The following is a 20,656-nucleotide window of genomic DNA, read 5'->3' as shown; positions in this document are numbered from 1 at the left end:
GCTGTCAGCACAAGCATCCAAGGTGGGATGTGCAGGGGCTTATGAGGGGTAAGAGAGTGTGGGAGGGGCGCCTGGGTGGCACAGCGGTTAAACGTCTGCCTTCGGCTCAGGGCGTGATCCCGGCGTTATGGGTTCGAGCCCCACATCGGGCTCCNAAGCCCCGCATCAGGCTCCTCCTCTAGGAGCCTGCTTCTTCCTCTCCCACTCCCCCTGCTGTGTTCCCTCTCTCACTGGCTGTCTCTCTGGCAAATAAATAAATAAAAATAAAATGTTTAGGGGCGCCTGGGTAGCGCAGTTGTTAAGCGTCTGCCTTCGGCTCAGGGCGTGATCCTGGCGTTCCGGGATTGAGTCCCACATTGGGCTCCTCCGCTGGGAGCCTGCTTCTTCCTCTCCCACTCCCCTGCTGTGTTCCCTCTCTCACTGGCTGTCTCTCTGTCACATAAATAAATAAAATCTTTAAAAAAAAATAAAAAAAATAAAATCTTAAAAACAAAAGGAGTGTGGGAGTTCAAGGGAGGTTCAAGGCCTTCTGATCAGTTGGGTCCCTTCTCCCACCCATGGGCTATCTNAAAAAAAAAAATAAAATCTTAAAAAAAAAAGAGAGTGTGGGAGTTCAAGGGAGGTTCAAGGCCTTCCTGATCAGTTGGGTCCCTTCTCCCACCCATGGGCTATCTGGTTGCATTTCCTGTGCACTTAAAATGGTCTTGATACACAGGTGGCATTTTTAGCAGAGAGGGAAGCCAACCACACAAATGACAGCTAATTTAACAGTCTGTGTCTTAAAACCTTATCCTGAGCTCACAGGTAGAGGGCTCTGGCCTGAGCCTGGGGTAAGAGATGGTCTGGATGGGAGGAATGTCCTAAGGGATAAGGCTTTCTTGTCCAGTGTGATGATGGAGGTGGGACACATACCGGGACCCACATAGAGGGGCAGTACCAGAAGTAGAAAAAAGCTGGGCAGCCATTCATTCTATAAAACCGATGAACCCACCATGGGCGTGACACTGTGCTGGGCAATAGGGACACTGTTGGACCAGACAGATGAGACCCAGCCCTCATGGCGCCTATTGTTGAGGGGACAGGGCTGCAGCCTTCGTGCAGGGAAGAGGAAGGAGGGGAATGCAGACAGTAGGACCCACAGGAGCCTGAAAGTTGGAGGCTTCCAGGAAGGGGGACCGAGGAGGCCTATTTGAAAGAGGGAGAGACCTGGTGCGGGAGTGAAATAGGGGATGTGGCAGCGAGTTGAGCAGGAACAATAACACCATGCAGGGAGCCACAGGGAGACAGAGGGGACATTAGAGTTCTCTCGGTCACCCCGATGCTGAACAATGCTAATGCTCAGATGAATGTCTCTAGTGTCTAGTCCACTCACGCAGGCCTCTGGGTCAGTCGAGAACACTCTGGCCTGACACCTACCCCTCCGTGACTGGGATGGCAGAGGCGCTGCTGTGCGGCAGAGCCAGGGACAAACCAGCAGAGGCTCTCTGGTGAGTTCCACGGGTGCACGCTGTGAGATTTGGAGGTGCTACAGTCTGTAGCGAGCCCACTTTCCACTCTGTCTCTCCCAGACATGGGAGTCTGCATGAGCCTCGTTCGTTCTGGGAGGCAGACAGCAGAGTGACACCAGTGGACGCCCAGGGTTTGGGGGGAATGCAAAAGCCACGGAGTCACCTAATTGAACCTGCTGCCTCCCGAGAAGCTGGTGCCTGGGGCCCTGGGACTGGGCCATGCCTGGCAGGACCAAGCTCATTCACCAAGGGAGGGCCCGGTTCGGTAGTGTGCAAAGTCTACGGGAGGCTAATTACAGGAAAGACTTGAAATGGAGACTGGGATTACAGCGAAGGAAATTGGTGTGGGGATTAGTTGTAGCCAGAGAAGGAAACCCTGGAAATCATCCAATTAATAAACCAGTTCCCTGGGCCCTATAAAAGGGCCACCTGTCTCCCTGTGTCAGAAGGTGCCTTTCCTCAGAGGCTTCTGAACCAGGACATCTCCCTGTGCCCAGAGAAAATGATGAGCCAGCAGGCCAGCAGGCCGTCCCAGGCCACCAAGGGCTCCAGGGGCTGCTCTGCTGTTGTGGTATCTGGCCAGAGCTGTATCGGCCCCAGCAGGTCCCAGTCAGCCTCGCGATCTAGGGGAGGCAGTACCCCCACAGCCTGTGCCATGGTCGGGGGTGCCTTTGGCAGCCAGAGCCTGTACAACCTTGGGGGGAGCAAGAAGATCTCACTCAGTGTGGCCAGAGGTGCCGCCCAGCCTGGGAGCTCAGGAGGGGGGCTGCTCGGGCACCTTTGGAGGGAGCCTGTGTCGGGCTGGGGGAAGGGGCATGAGAGGTAGCCCTGGACGAGGCTCCTTCAGCAATGGAGGGAGACCTGGTGGTTTGGGAGGCATTCTCGGTGGAGCCGGGGGTCTTGGGGGTTCAGGGGGATTTCCCCTCAGTATCCAGGAGGTGACCATCAACCAGAGCCTCCTTCAGCCCCTGAACATGGGGATCAGCCCTCAGCTCAGGGAGGTGAAGACCCAAGAGAAGGAGCAGATCAAGACTCTCAATGACAAGCTTGCCTCCTTCATGGACAAGGTGAGGGCCCGTGGTGGGGAGGGGGCCGGGGAACATGAGGCCTAGGTTGGAGCAGTGGGTCTGCCCATGAGCCAGAGGCTGGGCAGGCCATGACCTCTGCTCCCTGGCTGCCCCCAGGTGCAGTTCTTGAAGCAGCAGAGCAAGGTGCTGGAGACCAAGTGGTGCCTCCTGCAGGAGCAGTCAGCGACCTCCAGGGCCAGCGCCCATGACTTGCAGCCCTTCTTTGAGTCCTACACCCGCTGCCTGCAGGCCCACCTGGACAGGCTGCTGAGTGAGCGGGGTCAGCGGGATGGGGACTGAGCACAGTGCAGACGCCTGTGGAGGAGTGTGAGAGGAAGTGAGTGATGGAGGTGCTGGGGAAACAGCCACTGGGTCTAGGAGGTAGGGAGGTGTTCCAGCTGGGAAAGTTGTTGGTGCATGTCCTCAAGGAGTCTGGAGGCCACAGGATGGGGTGTCAGGATGCGGGTCTGATGAAAGGGAGATCTGCTCTCTTTTGATATTTGTGCTGGTGCCAAGGACAGTGAGATGTATGTAACATCTCACATCTGATGTATGTAGTGTGGGCATCTAGGGGGCCCCCTTTAGACAGAGGGAGATATCAGGCTCCTTGGCAATTAACAATAATGGATCTCATACTTTGCTGCTTACCAGAATCACTTTAGGAGCTTTATAAATTCTGAATGTCCAGGTTGCACACATGACTCATTGAATCAGAATTTCTGGGCATGGGAGCCAGGCACTGGTAGCTTTTCCAGAGCCTCGGGTGATTTCAACTTACTGCCAAGAGTGAGGACCAGTTAGAAAATGTGTTTGTGCTGGGTGATGAGGGAGATGCAAGGGGAGGTAGGACACAGATGGAGAAGGGAACAGTTGGGAGCTTCGGATGTGGGTGGGAGGTGGCTTTGAGAGTGACCACAGGCTTTTGCTCATGAGGACTAGACTGATTCTTTGCAGTGGAGAATCGAGAGACCTGTATGAATGTGCTGTCCAAGGACACCAGGAGTTACGTGCCAATTCCATCACATGCTTTATCTCCTATTTCCAATATCCTGGAATGTCAGAAATGGGGTGCCGGTGTGCTCTTAAAGGCCCTACCATCGTAATAAAGTACGCCACTCAACAGGCTTTAGCCTGGTCCTATCCAGGGAATAGTCACTTGCGGCTCTGCCCCAGGTTACACTCCATCTCCTGGAATAAAGACCTTTCCCTGGGCACATGTGTACACACCCTTGGCTCAGCCACCCTCGAAAATGACCTCTCTCCTTTTTTGTAGGTATGACGATGAACTTAACAAGCGCTCAGAGGCTGAGAATGACTTCATGGTTCTGAAGAAGGTGAGCAGGCCAGCACAGGAAGAGCAAGCCAGCACAGGGCTCCTCCCATGGCACAAGGGAAGGGGGGATGGTGGCATCTTCCCAGGGATGCGAGACTGGATCGCACTTTGTCCAGAGCAGGATTCCAGGTGTTGTCCTGTTGTTGATGGCCAGGACCCAGGACAGTGCCAGCCTTGCATCTGAGCCTATGCCCTGAGGGCTTTTTTTTTCTGTAGCTAAGATATCTCCCAAGTATGTTTGGCTCAACGATGGCAAAACTGCTTTGACCCAGGCCTCACTCTTCATAGTTTATTGCCAACTTTTGATCACTACCATCCTAACTACCCATGCTACAAAAATTGATACTAATGATCTTTTCTAACACTGAGCCCAATTAGCAAACCCTCTATTGCACATGTAAGGTCTGGTTTAAGTGATGTTTGCTCCCTCAACTAGGTAAACATGATTTCAATATTATTAAATGCAATGGTAACTAATGAGAGTAATATTGAGGCTAAGATGGCTCATGCTCTCTTATTTGCTTTCAGGATGTGGGTAATTCCTACATGACCAAAGTGGACTTGGAAATAAAAATGGAGAGTCTGACCAGTGAAGTCAACTTTCTGAGAGCCCTCTTTGAAGCTGTAAGGTCCTTTGTACTCTCCTCTAGGGTGGAAGCCATGACATGGGCTATCAGATCTTGCTTGATTCTGGGGATCCAGCTTCCTTTGTGAAATCTATTTGGCAGCAAACATTTGCAGAGTCTTTCCCAAATTTATCCCTATTTCTTCTTCATGTCTTCAATTTGATGCCTCCTTAATCATACTGCTTATGCTCTCCCTCTTCTCCTTCCCATGGCTCCAGGCTTTCAGAATCTGCAGTCCATGACTTTAGAATCTCCATTACATAGACTCTCAAGGGAAATCTGTGAAAGGAGAGTTAAGGGCAATCCTTCACTGCCTGCTGGGAGTTTTCTTGCTGCCTGGTTTCTGGATCACTGTCTTGTCCCCTTCCTTTTCTTTCAGTAAGATTTAATTTTCTAGATCCCACAACAGTCTTGAGCCGGTGCTTGGAAGGCTTACGGCATCCTAGGGCGATGGTGACACTGCCCAATGGTGAGGTCCTGCGTGCATGTAGGAGTACAACCAGGTCCTGTTGGAATCCAGTGATATGTCCGTCATCCTGTCCATGGACAACAACCGGCATCTGGACCTGGACAGCATCATCACTGAGGTCAAGGCCCAGTACGAGGAGATCGCCCAGAGGAGCGAGGCAGTGGCTGAGGGGCTGTGCCGGGTCAAGGTAAATATGGGTCCCTGCATCAGTCTAGACTCACAGGCTTTTTCCAGGCCTCCTGCTCCTTCACCTCCAGCCCCTCCTCGCACCATCCCAGATAATGCACATTTTGTTTAGTGGAAACCCACTGAAATATCTTTCACAAATGTCTCTAACTTGCAATGTTTTTCCTTTTACTGCCTGATATCTTTAAGGGCAACTGTGATTTTTAGTTAAGCAATCCTTCCCATTCTAAATGCCTGGTGGACTTCTGTGTAATAGGAGGACTTTCTGGATTGACGGCACTTCTATTCTCCGTTTCATACACATGTATTTGAACGTTAGGGATAATTTCTCCCTATCTGCTCCTTACCTTCCAGCTTGGGGAGCTGCAGACTACAGCCAGCAGGTATGGAGAAGACTTAAAGATCACCAAGAGTGAGACTGAGAGCTCAACAGGATGGTCCAGAGGCTGCAGGCCAAGATTGAGAGCATCAAGAAGCAGGTGGGTGTGGCTCCCCGAAGCCTAGGATTTAACTCTGATGACAGTGGTGCTCTGAGACCTGAGTCTCAGAGTGGGGCACCTGAACCTAGCAGGCTGGAAAGTCTTTCAGGTCCTTATTGGAACCTACAATGGAGCTTCCAGGTAATATCATACAGAGTGATGACTTCATGTATGTTCCCTTTACTCTTACCCATCATCTTCAAGATAGAATGATCTTCCCTCATGTCATTGGTTGTGGCTCCAAGACTCCATGAAATATGTGGTACTGAGTTTCTGGGGTCTCATACCATGGATTATCCTCCTTTAAGAGGAGAAGCAGGTGATCAGTGTCTCTGGGTAAGGATTCAAATGACCATTGCAATTTCCTAGCATAGTGTATATGCTACATGGATATGAATGACATGGGCAGAAGAAGTTAGCATGGTCACCTGCCATGTGCCCAGGTGATTTCAGAGATTCAACCCTTCTCTTCTCTCTCCTCCTTCAGAATACTAACCTGCAGGCAGCAATTGCTGACGCTGAACAACAGGGAGAATGGACCCTCCAAGATGCCCAGGCCAAGCTGGCAGAGCTCAAGAAGGCCCTGCAGCAGGCCCAAGAGACGTTGGCCTCTCTCCTGCGTGACTACCAGGAACTGATGAACATCAAGTTGGCATTGGAAGTGGAGATCGCCACCTACCAGAAGATGCTGGATGGCGAGGAGTGCAGGTGGGTAGGGACTCTGGCCAAGGCAAGGAGGACAACTTGAGAATCAAGTTACAAAGGATTGTATGGTCCTTGGTTAAACACAGCGACAGGGGACAAAGGAGGGTCTCAACAAATGCTTGATTAACTGAATTATATTGCCCGGCACTCTCCCCTTTGGGTGCAGGGACACCAACTTTGTCTGTTTGTTAGACCTGAATGCCTAGAACTTCCCAACAAGCATGTAGTGCGCCCCAAAGGCCAATGCCAGCCAGTCCTGATGGTGGAGAATACAGATGGGTAGGTGGTTCTAGTAGCCTAGTAGTCGCTTCTCCTATTCTCCAAACTGGTTTCCACTCCCCTCGCATCAGTCACTCTTCTTCGCCTCTCCATCTCTGGTGCAGGTAAGAGTTACGTCACTTTCGGCATAGGCTAGGCACTGTGCTAGACATTCCTCATGGCTTAATTTACTCTTCTCAACAAACTGATGAGGAAGTATATTATTCCAGTTCTGCCAGTGAGGGAACCAAGGCCAAGGTGGTGGCAGAGCCAAGTGTCCAGAGACACATTATTTCTCTGTTCCCCTGCATCCCCAGCCTAGAACCCTAGGGAAGTCCTTCTCACGTCTAACTTCAATCCCTGATGCTCCAGCTCATATCATTGTACCCTGGCATCCCAGGCGGTAATTCTGACCAAGATGCGGAGAGGAACCAGCATGAGGATTTCACGATATTTATTTTGTTTTCCTAANGGATTTCACGATATTTATTTTGTTTTCCTAAACAGGATGTCTGGGGAGTGTCAGAGCCCAGTGTGTATCGTGAGTATCTGAAGCACTCCATTTCTATTGTTTGACATGATTTCTCATGGCTTTGCTTCAGCTTCTCTACCAACAAATGGCTTTTTCTACAGCCTGATTGCTGGAGTAAAATAAAGAGAAGGGCAAAGGGAAAGCCGTATTTGGGCAGGACTTATCTAATGTCCTGTGCGCATATGTTCTGAATTTGCCTTCAGACAAAGAACTCTCTTTGTCTCCCCTTCTCTTTTTGGATTTTCTCTGCCACTCCTTCCTCAGATAGTAATGCATGCAATGGGCATTTAGACAGGCAAGTGACACTGAGCACCCCATTCTCTTTGCAGTTGTGGTCAACCACACGCCCGGCGGCAAGAACATTAGTGCCGGGGGCGGCAGCAGCGGCAGCAATGGCATCTGGGGCAACAGAGGGGAACAGGGCATCCGAGGCGACAGTGAGTCCACCAATATGGGGAAGGGCATCCAGTCCAGAAGCGCAAGCACCTCCATGGACCAGAGTCCCAGACTGGGCAGCTCTCCTCCTCGGATAGGGTTGTGCAGACCGTCACCAGCAGTGACCAGCGCTCCTGCATCAAATACCGAAACTGGGCCCTGATACACGACTGTAGAAATTTCCCCTGCCTTTAGCCACACCTCTCTACAATTGCTCCTCTCTCTCCAGGGTCAGTGATACTATCCTCTCATCTGCTCGGTGGCTCAAAACCAAGAAGGGGCCCAGGTAGACATTGTCAAGTTAGGAGTTTGCCCCTGAGCCCATCACCCATTCCACAACCACCTTTTGTCCCCTTGTGTATAAACACTGCCTTGCCTTCTCTCTGCTCTCTGTTTCTTTTTCTTCATTAAACTGTAATATGCGATGATGGATTTGACTCTATGAGTTTTGCAGGCTAATAGGGACTTGTGATATCTGCTGAATCAGAGGGCAACACACTCAAAATGTGGCCTGCAGGAAGTTATGTTCACAGCCGTGCATGGAGTGAGTGAGAGATGAAGAGAGAATGAGGGTGCNAGTGCAGGTGGGTAGGGACTCTGGCCAAGGCAAGGAGGACAACTTGAGAATCAAGTTACAAAGGATTGTATGGTCCTTGGTTAAACACAGCGACAGGGGACAAAGGAGGGTCTCAACAAATGCTTGATTAACTGAATTATATTGCCCGGCACTCTCCCCTTTGGGTGCAGGGACACCAACTTTGTCTGTTTGTTAGACCTGAATGCCTAGAACTTCCCAACAAGCATGTAGTGCGCCCCAAAGGCCAATGCCAGCCAGTCCTGATATGGTGGAGAATACAGATGGGTAGGTGGTTCTAGTAGCCTAGTAGTCGCTTCTCCTATTCTCCAAACTGGTTTCCACTCCCCTCGCATCAGTCACTCTTCTTCGCCTCTCCATCTCTGGTGCAGGTAAGAGTTACGTCACTTTCGGCATAGGCTAGGCACTGTGCTAGACATTCCTCATGGCTTAATTTACTCTTCTCAACAAACTGATGAGGAAGTATATTATTCCAGTTCTGCCAGTGAGGGAACCAAGGCCAAGGTGGTGGCAGAGCCAAGTGTCCAGAGACACATTATTTCTCTGTTCCCCTGCATCCCCAGCCTAGAACCCTAGGGAAGTCCTTCTCACGTCTAACTTCAATCCCTGATGCTGCAGCTCATATCATTGTACCCTGGCATCCCAGGCGGTAATTCTGACCAAGATGCGGAGAGGAACCAGCATGAGGATTTCACGATATTTATTTTGTTTTCCTAAACAGGATGTCTGGGGAGTGTCAGAGCCCAGTGTGTATCGTGAGTATCTGAAGCACTCCATTTCTATTGTTTGACATGATTTCTCATGGCTTTGCTTCAGCTTCTCTACCAACAAATGGCTTTTTCTACAGCCTGATTGCTGGAGTAAAATAAAGAGAAGGGCAAAGGGAAAGCCGTATTTGGGCAGGACTTATCTAATGTCCTGTGCGCATATGTTCTGAATTTGCCTTCAGACAAAGAACTCTCTTTGTCTCCCCTTCTCTTTTTGGATTTTCTCTGCCACTCCTTCCTCAGATAGTAATGCATGCAATGGGCATTTAGACAGGCAAGTGACACTGAGCACCCCATTCTCTTTGCAGTTGTGGTCAACCACACGCCCGGCGGCAAGAACATTAGTGCCGGGGGCGGCAGCAGCGGCAGCAATGGCATCTGGGGCAACAGAGGGGACCAGGGCATCCGAGGCGACAGTGAGTCCACCAATATGGGGAAGGGCATCCAGTCCAGAAGCGCAAGCACCTCCATGGACCAGAGTCCCAGACTGGGCAGCTCTCCTCCTCGGATAGGGTTGTGCAGACCGTCACCAGCAGTGACCAGCGCTCCTGCATCAAATACCGAAACTGGGCCCTGATACACGACTGTAGAAATTTCCCCTGCCTTTAGCCACACCTCTCTACAATTGCTCCTCTCTCTCCAGGGTCAGTGATACTATCCTCTCATCTGCTCGGTGGCTCAAAACCAAGAAGGGGCCCAGGTAGACATTGTCAAGTTAGGAGTTTGCCCCTGAGCCCATCACCCATTCCACAACCACCTTTTGTCCCCTTGTGTATAAACACTGCCTTGCCTTCTCTCTGCTCTCTGTTTCTTTTTCTTCATTAAACTGTAATATGCGATGATGGATTTGACTCTATGAGTTTTGCAGGATAATAGGGACTTGTGATATCTGCTGAATCAGAGGGCAACACACTCAAGATGTGGCCTGCAGGAAGTTATGTTCGCAGCTGTGCATGGAGTGAGTGAGAGATGAAGAGAGAATGAGGGTGTTGAGGGAGTCTTTGGGGGTAAGCCAACTGGGTCAGACTTTACAATTTGCCCAACTACCACACTGTGCTTCCCTCTTTCTGGATCTATCTCAGGGCAGGCCACACCCTGGGGCTGGAACACTTCTATACTAGCACAAGTAATCCTTGCCAAGAATTCCAAATGGCTCAGTGACAGCCGACTGACTAACTGCAGTGCCCAGCCTGGGTCACCGCAGGGGGCAACCTTTCTTTATCGCCCCCCTTGGGGACTTTGGGCCACAGTGGTGGGAGAACATGGTCAAAAGCTGTCCCTATGTCCTCATTCCTTGTGATTCAATGGTAGTTGCCCATTTCCCCAGTAAGACTCTGCAGCATTCTGCCTCCTTTTTCTTCCCACATCCTGAAATCTCAAGGCTCTGGAAAATCAAGAAATGAAACCAAGTTTTATTTAGAGATTTCCACCTGCTCAGATATTGTTCTGAGAATTTCACGCATAAATAATTTAACCTTCACAGTGATCCTATGAGTAGGCGTGATTATCCTCAATTTACAGATGAGAAAAAGGGGCACGAAGACATAAAGATCACTCTGTGCCAAAGGTTGCAGTTAGCAAGTGGTACAGCCAGGGTTTGAACATGAGTAGTTGGGCCCTAGAGTCCATGCTTGTCACTTGCATGGTATACTGATGTTATTTGCGTGGTTTTGTTTTTTCCATGATAGATGGNGCAGCTCATATCATTGTACCCTGGCATCCCAGGCGGTAATTCTGACCAAGATGCGGAGAGGAACCAGCATGAGGATTTCACGATATTTATTTTGTTTTCCTAAACAGGATGTCTGGGGAGTGTCAGAGCCCAGTGTGTATCGTGAGTATCTGAAGCACTCCATTTCTATTGTTTGACATGATTTCTCATGGCTTTGCTTCAGCTTCTCTACCAACAAATGGCTTTTTCTACAGCCTGATTGCTGGAGTAAAATAAAGAGAAGGGCAAAGGGAAAGCCGTATTTGGGCAGGACTTATCTAATGTCCTGTGCGCATATGTTCTGAATTTGCCTTCAGACAAAGAACTCTCTTTGTCTCCCCTTCTCTTTTTGGATTTTCTCTGCCACTCCTTCCTCAGATAGTAATGCATGCAATGGGCATTTAGACAGGCAAGTGACACTGAGCACCCCATTCTCTTTGCAGTTGTGGTCAACCACACGCCCGGCGGCAAGAACATTAGTGCCGGGGGCGGCAGCAGCGGCAGCAATGGCATCTGGGGCAACAGAGGGGAACAGGGCATCCGAGGCGACAGTGAGTCCACCAATATGGGGAAGGGCATCCAGTCCAGAAGCGCAAGCACCTCCATGGACCAGAGTCCCAGACTGGGCAGCTCTCCTCCTCGGATAGGGTTGTGCAGACCGTCACCAGCAGTGACCAGCGCTCCTGCATCAAATACCGAAACTGGGCCCTGATACACGACTGTAGAAATTTCCCCTGCCTTTAGCCACACCTCTCTACAATTGCTCCTCTCTCTCCAGGGTCAGTGATACTATCCTCTCATCTGCTCGGTGGCTCAAAACCAAGAAGGGGCCCAGGTAGACATTGTCAAGTTAGGAGTTTGCCCCTGAGCCCATCACCCATTCCACAACCACCTTTTGTCCCCTTGTGTATAAACACTGCCTTGCCTTCTCTCTGCTCTCTGTTTCTTTTTCTTCATTAAACTGTAATATGCGATGATGGATTTGACTCTATGAGTTTTGCAGGATAATAGGGACTTGTGATATCTGCTGAATCAGAGGGCAACACACTCAAGATGTGGCCTGCAGGAAGTTATGTTCGCAGCTGTGCATGGAGTGAGTGAGAGATGAAGAGAGAATGAGGGTGTTGAGGGAGTCTTTGGGGGTAAGCCAACTGGGTCAGACTTTACAATTTGCCCAACTACCACACTGTGCTTCCCTCTTTCTGGATCTATCTCAGGGCAGGCCACACCCTGGGGCTGGAACACTTCTATACTAGCACAAGTAATCCTTGCCAAGAATTCCAAATGGCTCAGTGACAGCCGACTGACTAACTGCAGTGCCCAGCCTGGGTCACCGCAGGGGGCAACCTTTCTTTATCGCCCCCCTTGGGGACTTTGGGCCACAGTGGTGGGAGAACATGGTCAAAAGCTGTCCCTATGTCCTCATTCCTTGTGATTCAATGGTAGTTGCCCATTTCCCCAGTAAGACTCTGCAGCACTCTGCCTCCCTTTTCTTCCCACATCCTGAAATCTCAAGGCTCTGGAAAATCAAGAAATGAAACCAAGTTTTATTTAGAGATTTCCACCTGCTCAGATATTGTTCTGAGAATTTCACGCATAAATAATTTAACCTTCACAGTGATCCTATGAGTAGGCGTGATTATCCTCAATTTACAGATGAGAAAAAGGGGCACGAAGACATAAAGATCACTCTGTGCCAAAGGTTGCAGTTAGCAAGTGGTACAGCCAGGGTTTGAACATGAGTAGTTGGGCCCTAGAGTCCATGCTTGTCACTCGCATGGTATACTGATGTTATTTGCGTGGTTTTGTTTTTTCCACGATAGATGGGGGGGCGGGGAGTGGAATATCTTTGGTCTTTGAAGGCAGAGGTTTTCTTTATTCAGATCTCTGCTCTGTCCTTGGTTCTGAAATCTGGTCCAGACACTGGGGGACTCCTCTATTTCAAGAGGCTGGCACTTGTCATCACTCCCTCCAAACTTGACTTCTTAGTCCCACCTTTGGTTCTGACTATTTGCATGTGCTCACAGATTTCCTGCTCNGGGTTTGAACATGAGTAGTTGGGCCCTAGAGTCCATGCTTGTCACTCGCATGGTATACTGATGTTATTTGCGTGGTTTTGTTTTTTCCACGATAGATGGGGGGGCGGGGAGTGGAATATCTTTGGTCTTTGAAGGCAGAGGTTTTCTTTATTCAGATCTCTGCTCTGTCCTTGGTTCTGAAATCTGGTCCAGACACTGGGGGACTCCTCTATTTCAAGAGGCTGGCACTTGTCATCACTCCCTCCAAACTTGACTTCTTAGTCCCACCTTTGGTTCTGACTATTTGCATGTGCTCAAAGATTTCCTGCTTCAGATCAAGTAAACATTTGTTTCAAAGCTCATCTTGAAAAAAGACGCAGACCCTGTCCATTTTGTTTTGTTCCCTTTAAAACCAAGAACAACAAAAAAGTCTTAAGGTCTTTACGGATAATAAAACTTACATAATTTAGCATTTAGCATGTTTACTTTTTTGTCTCAGCTGCTGGGGAGTATTTTTCATTGGATGATTAGAATACTTGCTTCCTTTTTAAAAAGCATGGATTATTATTATTATTATTGTCATCATTATTATTATTTTTAGAGAGAGAGTGTGGGAGCAGGGTGGCAGGAGGAGGGACAGAGGGAGAGGAAGAGAGAGAATCTCATGCAGACTCAACGCTCAGTACCAAACCCAGCGTGGGCCCTGATCCCACGACCCTGAGATCGTGACCGGAGCTGAAATCAAGATTCAGACGCTCAACTGACTGAGCCACCCAGGTGCCTCTGGGTTATTGTTTTTAATTTAACTCCCTTATTTTTGGAATGAGAGGGTAATAAAAATAAAGAAAATTGAGACAATAGTCTTCCCTTAATTGTAGCTAGGCTCATGATGAGCAAATTGGAAACAGGGCACACACAGAGGAAGAGAGTGATTTAAGATATAGCTGCTCATATTGTGGTAATAAAAATAATGTTTGCCTCTCAGGGATGTTTCAAAGAATACATGAAATAATATACTTGAAAGTATTTTATAAAATGAAAATATTTATCTCGATATTGTACTATATGTGTGTGAATTTTGATTAGCAACTAGATTATAATCTCTTTAAAGAGAAGGACTGTGTCATATATTGTTTGTATGTTACATAATAGTGGACAGAAAATGCTGACTTGTTGACTGATGGACTGAGTCAGTAATATAATGCATGCCAGAGCTCAGTACAGCTCCTAGAACAAGACAAGCATTCAATACATGGGAGATATTACCATTATTATTTCAAGGGTTACCACTGTTATTTTCTGAAGATTCAGACTCTCAAGGCTAGAAATGACTTCAGAGGCCCTGAAAAGGAATCCCCATTTAGACATTGAAGTCTTCTCTAGAACACCATTCCACGGTCAGCAGCCCACCTGGCTGGGGAAGGTAGCTTCTCTCTTTCACAGAGCGTGCTCAGCTGAGTCCTACCTTATCCATGCCACTCATTGGTCCAAGTTTTCCCCCCTCTATGGCCATAGGGAACAAGGCTCAGTCCTCTCGTGCATGACAGTCTACAAATATTTGAGAATGGTTTTGCCCTTTGTTGGATTCCTTCTCCAGGTGGAATACTTCCATTTCCTACTCTGCGTTGGGGAGCTCCCCTGCCATCCCGGGTGCTCTCCCATAGACATCACACCCTCTGGACGTCTGGAGCCCAACCCAGACTTCCGAGAGTGACCCGACTAGCCCAGGAAAAGAGTGGGCACGGGGCTTCTTGTTGTGTATCCTCCCACGTCGCAGGTGAGCTTGGCAGCTCCTTCCCGCCGCTGACTCGTCCTGAGCTAGGGCCATTTTATATGAGCCATCAGGACACTGTGTTTCCCCGGGCTGAACCGTACAGCTGCTTTGCTTGAAGACATCTGTAGGGTTTTTTTTTTTTTAAGATTTTATTTATTTATTCAACAGAGATAGAGACAGCCAGTGAGAGAGGGAACACAAGCAGGGGGAGTGGGAGAGGAAGAAGCAGGCTCATAGCAGAAGAGCCTGATGTGGGGCTCGATCCCACAACGCCAGGATCACGCCCTGAGCCGAAGGCAGACGCTTAACCGCTGTGCCACCCAGGCGCCCCTGTAGGGTTTTATTTTGCATTAATCTCTGTGAAATCTTTCTTGTTAGATTTGGCTCAAGCTCTAAACTGTCAAATTATTTCTGGGTTGTGATCACGGCATCAGGATCTTATTACTCCGAGCACGTGCAGGGCAGTTGTAACTGTGAGCTCTCTGCACAGCTGTCCTTGCTTCGTTGTACTGGAAAGAAAATCAGCTATAAAGGAAAAATGGTTCAAAAATCCCACTGCTGGGTATTTACCCTGGAGAACCAAAAGCTGACATTTACACAAAAACATGTACGTGGATGTTTGTAACATCTCCATTCATAATCACGAAAATTGGTAACAACTCAAACGTCCTTCAAGAAGAGAAGAGATAAACAAACTATAGTACATCAATTCCACGCCATACCCTTGACGATAAAAAGAAGCAAATTGTTGCCTCATGAACAACCCAGTTGGCGTCATGCTGAGACCCTGTTTCCCTACACCTGTAGTATCGTCTGGCCTACTGGGCGATGAGATAAAGTTAGTCTACCATAATGTGTCAGTAAAGCCGTGCTGGCCCTGAGGTCTCATGGTGTGTGTGTGTGTGTGTGTGTGTGTGTGTGTGCGTGTGTGAAGATCTCCTGAACTTTATCTTGTGCTCATGTCCCAAGGCTCCCATCTCTGCCTTGGCTCCAGGGTCTCCGTGTCTCTCAACGTCCTGGGTGTGCCTCCCATTCCCTTCGCCAAGATGGGGAGTTGGCAGTGAAGGAGGCTGCATCTCAATTTCTGTGTCTTCTCACCCTCCCCACCCCCCACTATCCAATAGTGAACTCATTGGAAAGGATACGAGATGGCTTTCTTTATTGGATTGCAATACAACATAACCTTGTCCTTAGGAAACGTAGCACCGTTAGTGAGTAGTCAATGCCAAGTCATGGTGGCTGGTGCAGCGTTAGAAGGCAGAGTCTGCCTGGTTACACTCAAGTCCCTACAGCAGACAAGCTGTGCTATTTCCCAAGCATTCTCACTGATTTCCACCAGAACAGTAGCACGTGTTTATGTAGCTTTACTGAAAAGAGCTTCTTGCGGAGGGCTCACCTGGGTGGCCCAGTTGGTTAAGGGTCAGACTTTTGGTTTCGGCTCAGGTCGTGATCTCAGGGTCATGAGATCAAGCCCCATGTTGGGCTCCCCACTCAGTGCAGAGTCTGCTTGCGATTCTCTCCCTCTCCCTCCTCTTCTGCCACTTCTCCCACTTGCTCTTTCTCTCTCCCTCAAATAAATAAACAAACAAATAAATAAAATCTTTTAAAAAAGGCACTTCTAGCTGAGGGCTGAGCAGCAGAATAGGGTGGGGGGAGAGATTCGGCCCATTGTGTGAGCACCAAATTCTGCTCTCCTGGGATTATATCTTTTTGGTGGGGGGGGCACCTTCATCTAACCTGCCTTGACAGCCTGTGCATTGATAGGGGGGATCTTTGGCAGCCAGAGCCTATACAGCCTTGGGGGGAGCAAGGAGATATTGTCCAGTGCCGCCCAGGCTGGGGGTTCAGCGTGGGGTTACTCAGGCGCCTTTGGAGGGAGGCTGTGTGGGGCTGGGGGAAGGGGCATGAGAGGTAGCCCTGGACGAGGCTCCTTCAGCAATGGAGGGCGACCCGGTGGTTTGGGAGGGGGCGGTGCACGGTCCCTGGTTCCCACAGAGCCCTCCGTCTGGGGACCAGATCTGTCTTGGCAAGCAGCAGCAGAGCTGGGTCTTAGGCATGGTGGCTGGGGCGCAGGGCCTAGACTGAAGGAGGGGCCCCAGAGAAAGAAGCCTGGATAATTCAGTGATTGAGCCATGGAAAGAACACTGGATAGGAGCCCTACCTGTTGCTGGATGATCGTTTGGGGTTTATCTGTCCTCACTGTGTAACTTGAACAGGTTCCATGTCCTCTTTGACCCTCATAGTCCTTATCTTTACAAAGAGACCTTTGGAGGTCTCTTATCTTTGAGATGTTTCTTAAGTAACACTTTGAGTGGGAGATGGCTCTATGTTCTTATAATTTGTTTTTTTCTTTTCTTTTGTACAGCAGTATGCGTGGGGCATGTCACAACTGTGCATCTGTAAGGATCTTACATATTCTTTCCCTTGAGGTTGGGTTAAACATTGCTACTGAGGTTGCGTAAGTACTTCCCTTAGGATAAAGCAGAATGATTCAAACTTTCACAAAGGGAAAATAGGCCTCTATACAACACATTCCCACCTCTTGGAGCTGGAGGAAAAGAAGAATGCATCTGCTGTTATTCCTTACGTCTGGCTCTGCCCCAGCTGAGCTCACTTCTCACCACCTGCCCTGGCCACCTACCCTCTGATACTCCTGTGCGCCTCTCACTCCCCACCCCTCAGGCCCAGCACCTCCACCTTCTCCATCGTTCCATGTAACCAGCCCCTAGAGCAGGAAACACACATTCCCATTACCCCAGATGTTCCCACTCTGGTCTCTCTTCCAGCGACCCCTCCCTCCCCAACCCCACCCCTGAAAGGGCTAATCTGATTTCTAACAGCATAGGTTAGTTGTAAATGTTTCTGTACTTTATAAGCCTTTATCAGCAGGATCATGCAGTTTGTGTCTGGACTCTTTTGCCTGACACAATATAGCAGGATTCCTCCAAAACCAATGTCGTGGTTGGAGATCATTCGTTCTCGTTAGTATGCAGCTGTGTGGCCAAACCCGGCGATTCACATACCCCGCTACTGTCAGACACGGCGTTCAAGTCCAGCTTTCAGCTCTTATGGACAATCCTGCAATGAATATTCTAGTGCATGTCTCGTGGTGAAGACGTGGATGTGCTCAATGGTTCGAGCACGTCTGGAAGCAGACTCGTTGGGTCCATAGGGTCTGGTGGGTTCAGCTCTGGCAGATACTGCAAACACTTCATATTTCCTTTCTTCGGTTGTTTAGACTTTTTGGAGGGGGTACTATCGTATATCTTTGTGATTTTAATTGGCACGTCCCCCAGTGGCTGAGGGGGTTGAGCTCCTTTCATATATATATATACTGGCCATTTTGGGTATCCTCTTCCATGCGAATCTTCTGCCCATTTTTCTGTTTCTTGCAAATTTACAAGGGTTCCTTTATATGTTCTGGATATGAGTCCTTTGTCAGATATATGAGTATTTCTTCCCACTCTGTTGGTTACATTTTCACTCTTTAATGGAGCTGTTTGATAAACAGAATTACTTAATTTTATAAATTCATCATATTTTTCTTTTGTGTGGTGCTTTTTGTGTCCTGTACTCTGCTCTATACTCGAAGGTCATGAAGACATTCTCTGGAGTCTTCCAAAAGGCTTACTGTTTTGCCTTTCATGTTCAGATCCGCTGTTGATTCTTGTGTATTTTTCCCCCTATACATACATCAAATTAAATAACATTGAATTATTAAAAGAGAGATGTCCATCTGGTTAAGCACACAGAGAGATTAACAGAGAGTCGTCCTATGTGGTAAGCACATAGGCGTTGGCTATACTGTTTTCCGTACGACTGAAATATTTTACAATTAAAAATAAAATGAAAAAATATTTAAGCATCGATGTTTCCCTGGGTCCTCTCTTTGATCTACTGTTCTTTTCATGCTACCTGGGTCTTCCTGGGTGAGTTTGCCTACTTCCTTCTATTCATCTATTTATTTAAATTTCATCAAGCACCATTTCCATGTACCATCCAGTTACTGCACAGAGAGGAATATAACATGGCTATCCTCTTAAGGGACTTACAGTCTGGTATGTATGGTGACAAAGAATGGCAGTAAATGTCCTTGGAATATCTATTGCAAAGGACACCTCAGAGCTCATGTTCTCTTCAACATGAGTGTTCAGTCTTTCCTTCCTCTTCTTGTCCCCTTTTTAAAATCAACTTCATTGAGGAGTATTGCATACAATACCAATGTAGCCATTTTCAGAGTACATTTCAATGAGTTTGACAAAAGTATATCCCCTCGTTAGTACGACCACAATCAAAATATAGGTTATCTTCCAAAATTTTCTCCCACGCCCCTTTGCTGTCAATGGCCTGCCAGCCCGCAGGCCCAGGCTGAGGCTCGCTTCCTGTCACTATGGGTTAGTTTTGCCTCTTCTAGAATGTCATGTAAATGAAATCTTACAGAATACATTCTTTCTGTGTTTGGCTTCTTTCCCTCATCATGATGTTTTTGAGATCCATCAGGTACCTGTGTGCCCCAGGCTGTGGTTTGCCCTTCCTTGCCTTTCCTCAGCGATGTGTTTCAAAGCTCCCTGCTCCCTTTCCAGCACTCTGGTGATGCTTCCCACTCTTCAGCACGTGACCTGCATCTAAAGGCCGGCTGCTTGGCCCGGCCTCTTGGACTCCATAGAAATCTCTATCTAGTCTGAAGACAGGACAGGTGGCTCTCTCTTATTGCTCCCCCAGCCCTTCATAAAGATGTGGAAGTTTTCCTCCTTTAATATGGTTGCCGGCGTGATAGGAATTAGTACATCCGAATTAAAGCAAACTGGAGCTTTAAAAAAGTACCGATGCCTGGGCCACATTCTCTAAGAGTCTGATTCAGGAGGTCAGGAGTGAGGCTAGAGGACCTGGATTCTTAAAAGCAGCCCAGAAATCCTGATGCGTCATCAGCCCTGAGGGCCACTGCCCACAGAGTGAAGTCTGGATTCTGCAGCACGGCACAGAGAGACCATCACTTTCACCCCCCACCTTTAGCTCCTTCTGCATCTCACCTGTCCTCCTCTTCCATGCTCCCTGCTCTGCAAGCATGTGCAGGCTCTCACCAACACAGCCCCCACCTGTATATGAAATGTTTTCCTCTCTACCAGGGATGCCTTTCTCTTATTGTCCATCTACTGGGCCCGCTCCTACTCATTCCTCAATACCCCATCCAAATTACCTCCTCTATGAGGCCTTCCATAGCCTTTCTTCCCCTTAGGCTCATAGTACTGCTGTCAAAAACACTGACCCTGAGGTGATATAAGGAGGTGTTTATATGACTGACTCCACCTTCAGGACAACTGTGAGCTTCTCCAGACCACGGGTCCTGTCTTGGGCAGCATCTCATTCCCACTGGGTAGCCTGGTGCCTGCCACATGTAGCTGCTTAACAGATGATTGCCGAGTGAATGAGTTGATGTTTGGAGAGATGACTGAAGGGATGGTGGTCCTTGATGTACCTCTCAGAGGGGATGAAGTCCTAGGGGAAACAAGAGCTGGATACTCCTGCCTGGGTTCTCTGAGCATTGTGCCTGACCCTCACTCCCAGCTTTGGCTTCCAAGCCTCTTGGGAGAAAGCAGAGTCAGAGGGTAGGTTGGGACGGCATTTGCCTTCTGACTGTATCAGCCTTCAAACCTAGTTCACGCTTAATGCTCTTGTCGTTTTCATTCGGGGTTACAGGTTGCTGGAGTCTGTGAGTGTGAGTCACAAGAGGGTGTGTGTCTGCGTGTGGCATATTTGCCCATATGCCTGTCAGTTCAGATAAATGAAAGGACTTTAAAATGTTGAAGATATTCTATAAATGTCAGATGCTAATAAGTGTTGGCACATATGCTTACGAGACTATGGCTTGGCATTTTTTGGAAACAAGAACTTCTCAAGGGGTACAAGGCTGGCCGGCCGCCGAGGGTATAGGGACTGTCCCAGGTATGGGGCCTGCCCTCCGTGGACTATCCCACTGGTAAAGGGGAGGAAAGATGTTCTCGTTTGACTTTGGGCCTGGTAGGGACAGCGGTGTCCCAGGAGCTGTTAGGAGAGCTCAAGGGGCCAGGCAAGTCATACAAGACATCACTGTGGGGCTGGGCTGCTTGCTCGTTCCTAAATTCTGGGTCAGTTTGGGTGTAAAGAAAAGGGGAAGGGGACTTTAAGTCAGAGGATGCTTCATGGTCCCTAGGAC

The 20,656-nt window shown here is 48.7% G+C and overlaps 1 protein-coding gene across 1 annotated transcript in view; it reads left to right on the top strand.

The window, feature by feature from the left end:
- The first annotated feature begins 2,163 nt into the window (after positions 1 to 2,163).
- Positions 2,164 to 20,656, top strand: part of LOC100471946 (keratin, type II cytoskeletal 3-like) — a 26,455-nt gene continuing 7,962 nt past the window's right edge. The window contains 2 exon segments of the mRNA XM_034644788.1: positions 2,164 to 2,267; positions 2,269 to 2,575. Of these exon segments, the coding sequence (XP_034500679.1) occupies positions 2,164 to 2,267; positions 2,269 to 2,575 (411 nt within the window).

This window comes from Ailuropoda melanoleuca, chromosome 16, assembly GCF_002007445.2.
Source record: "Ailuropoda melanoleuca isolate Jingjing chromosome 16, ASM200744v2, whole genome shotgun sequence".
NCBI lineage: Eukaryota > Metazoa > Chordata > Mammalia > Carnivora > Ursidae > Ailuropoda > Ailuropoda melanoleuca.
Note: the sequence above shows the minus strand (reverse complement) of the source record. Positions and strands in the feature narration are given on the sequence as shown.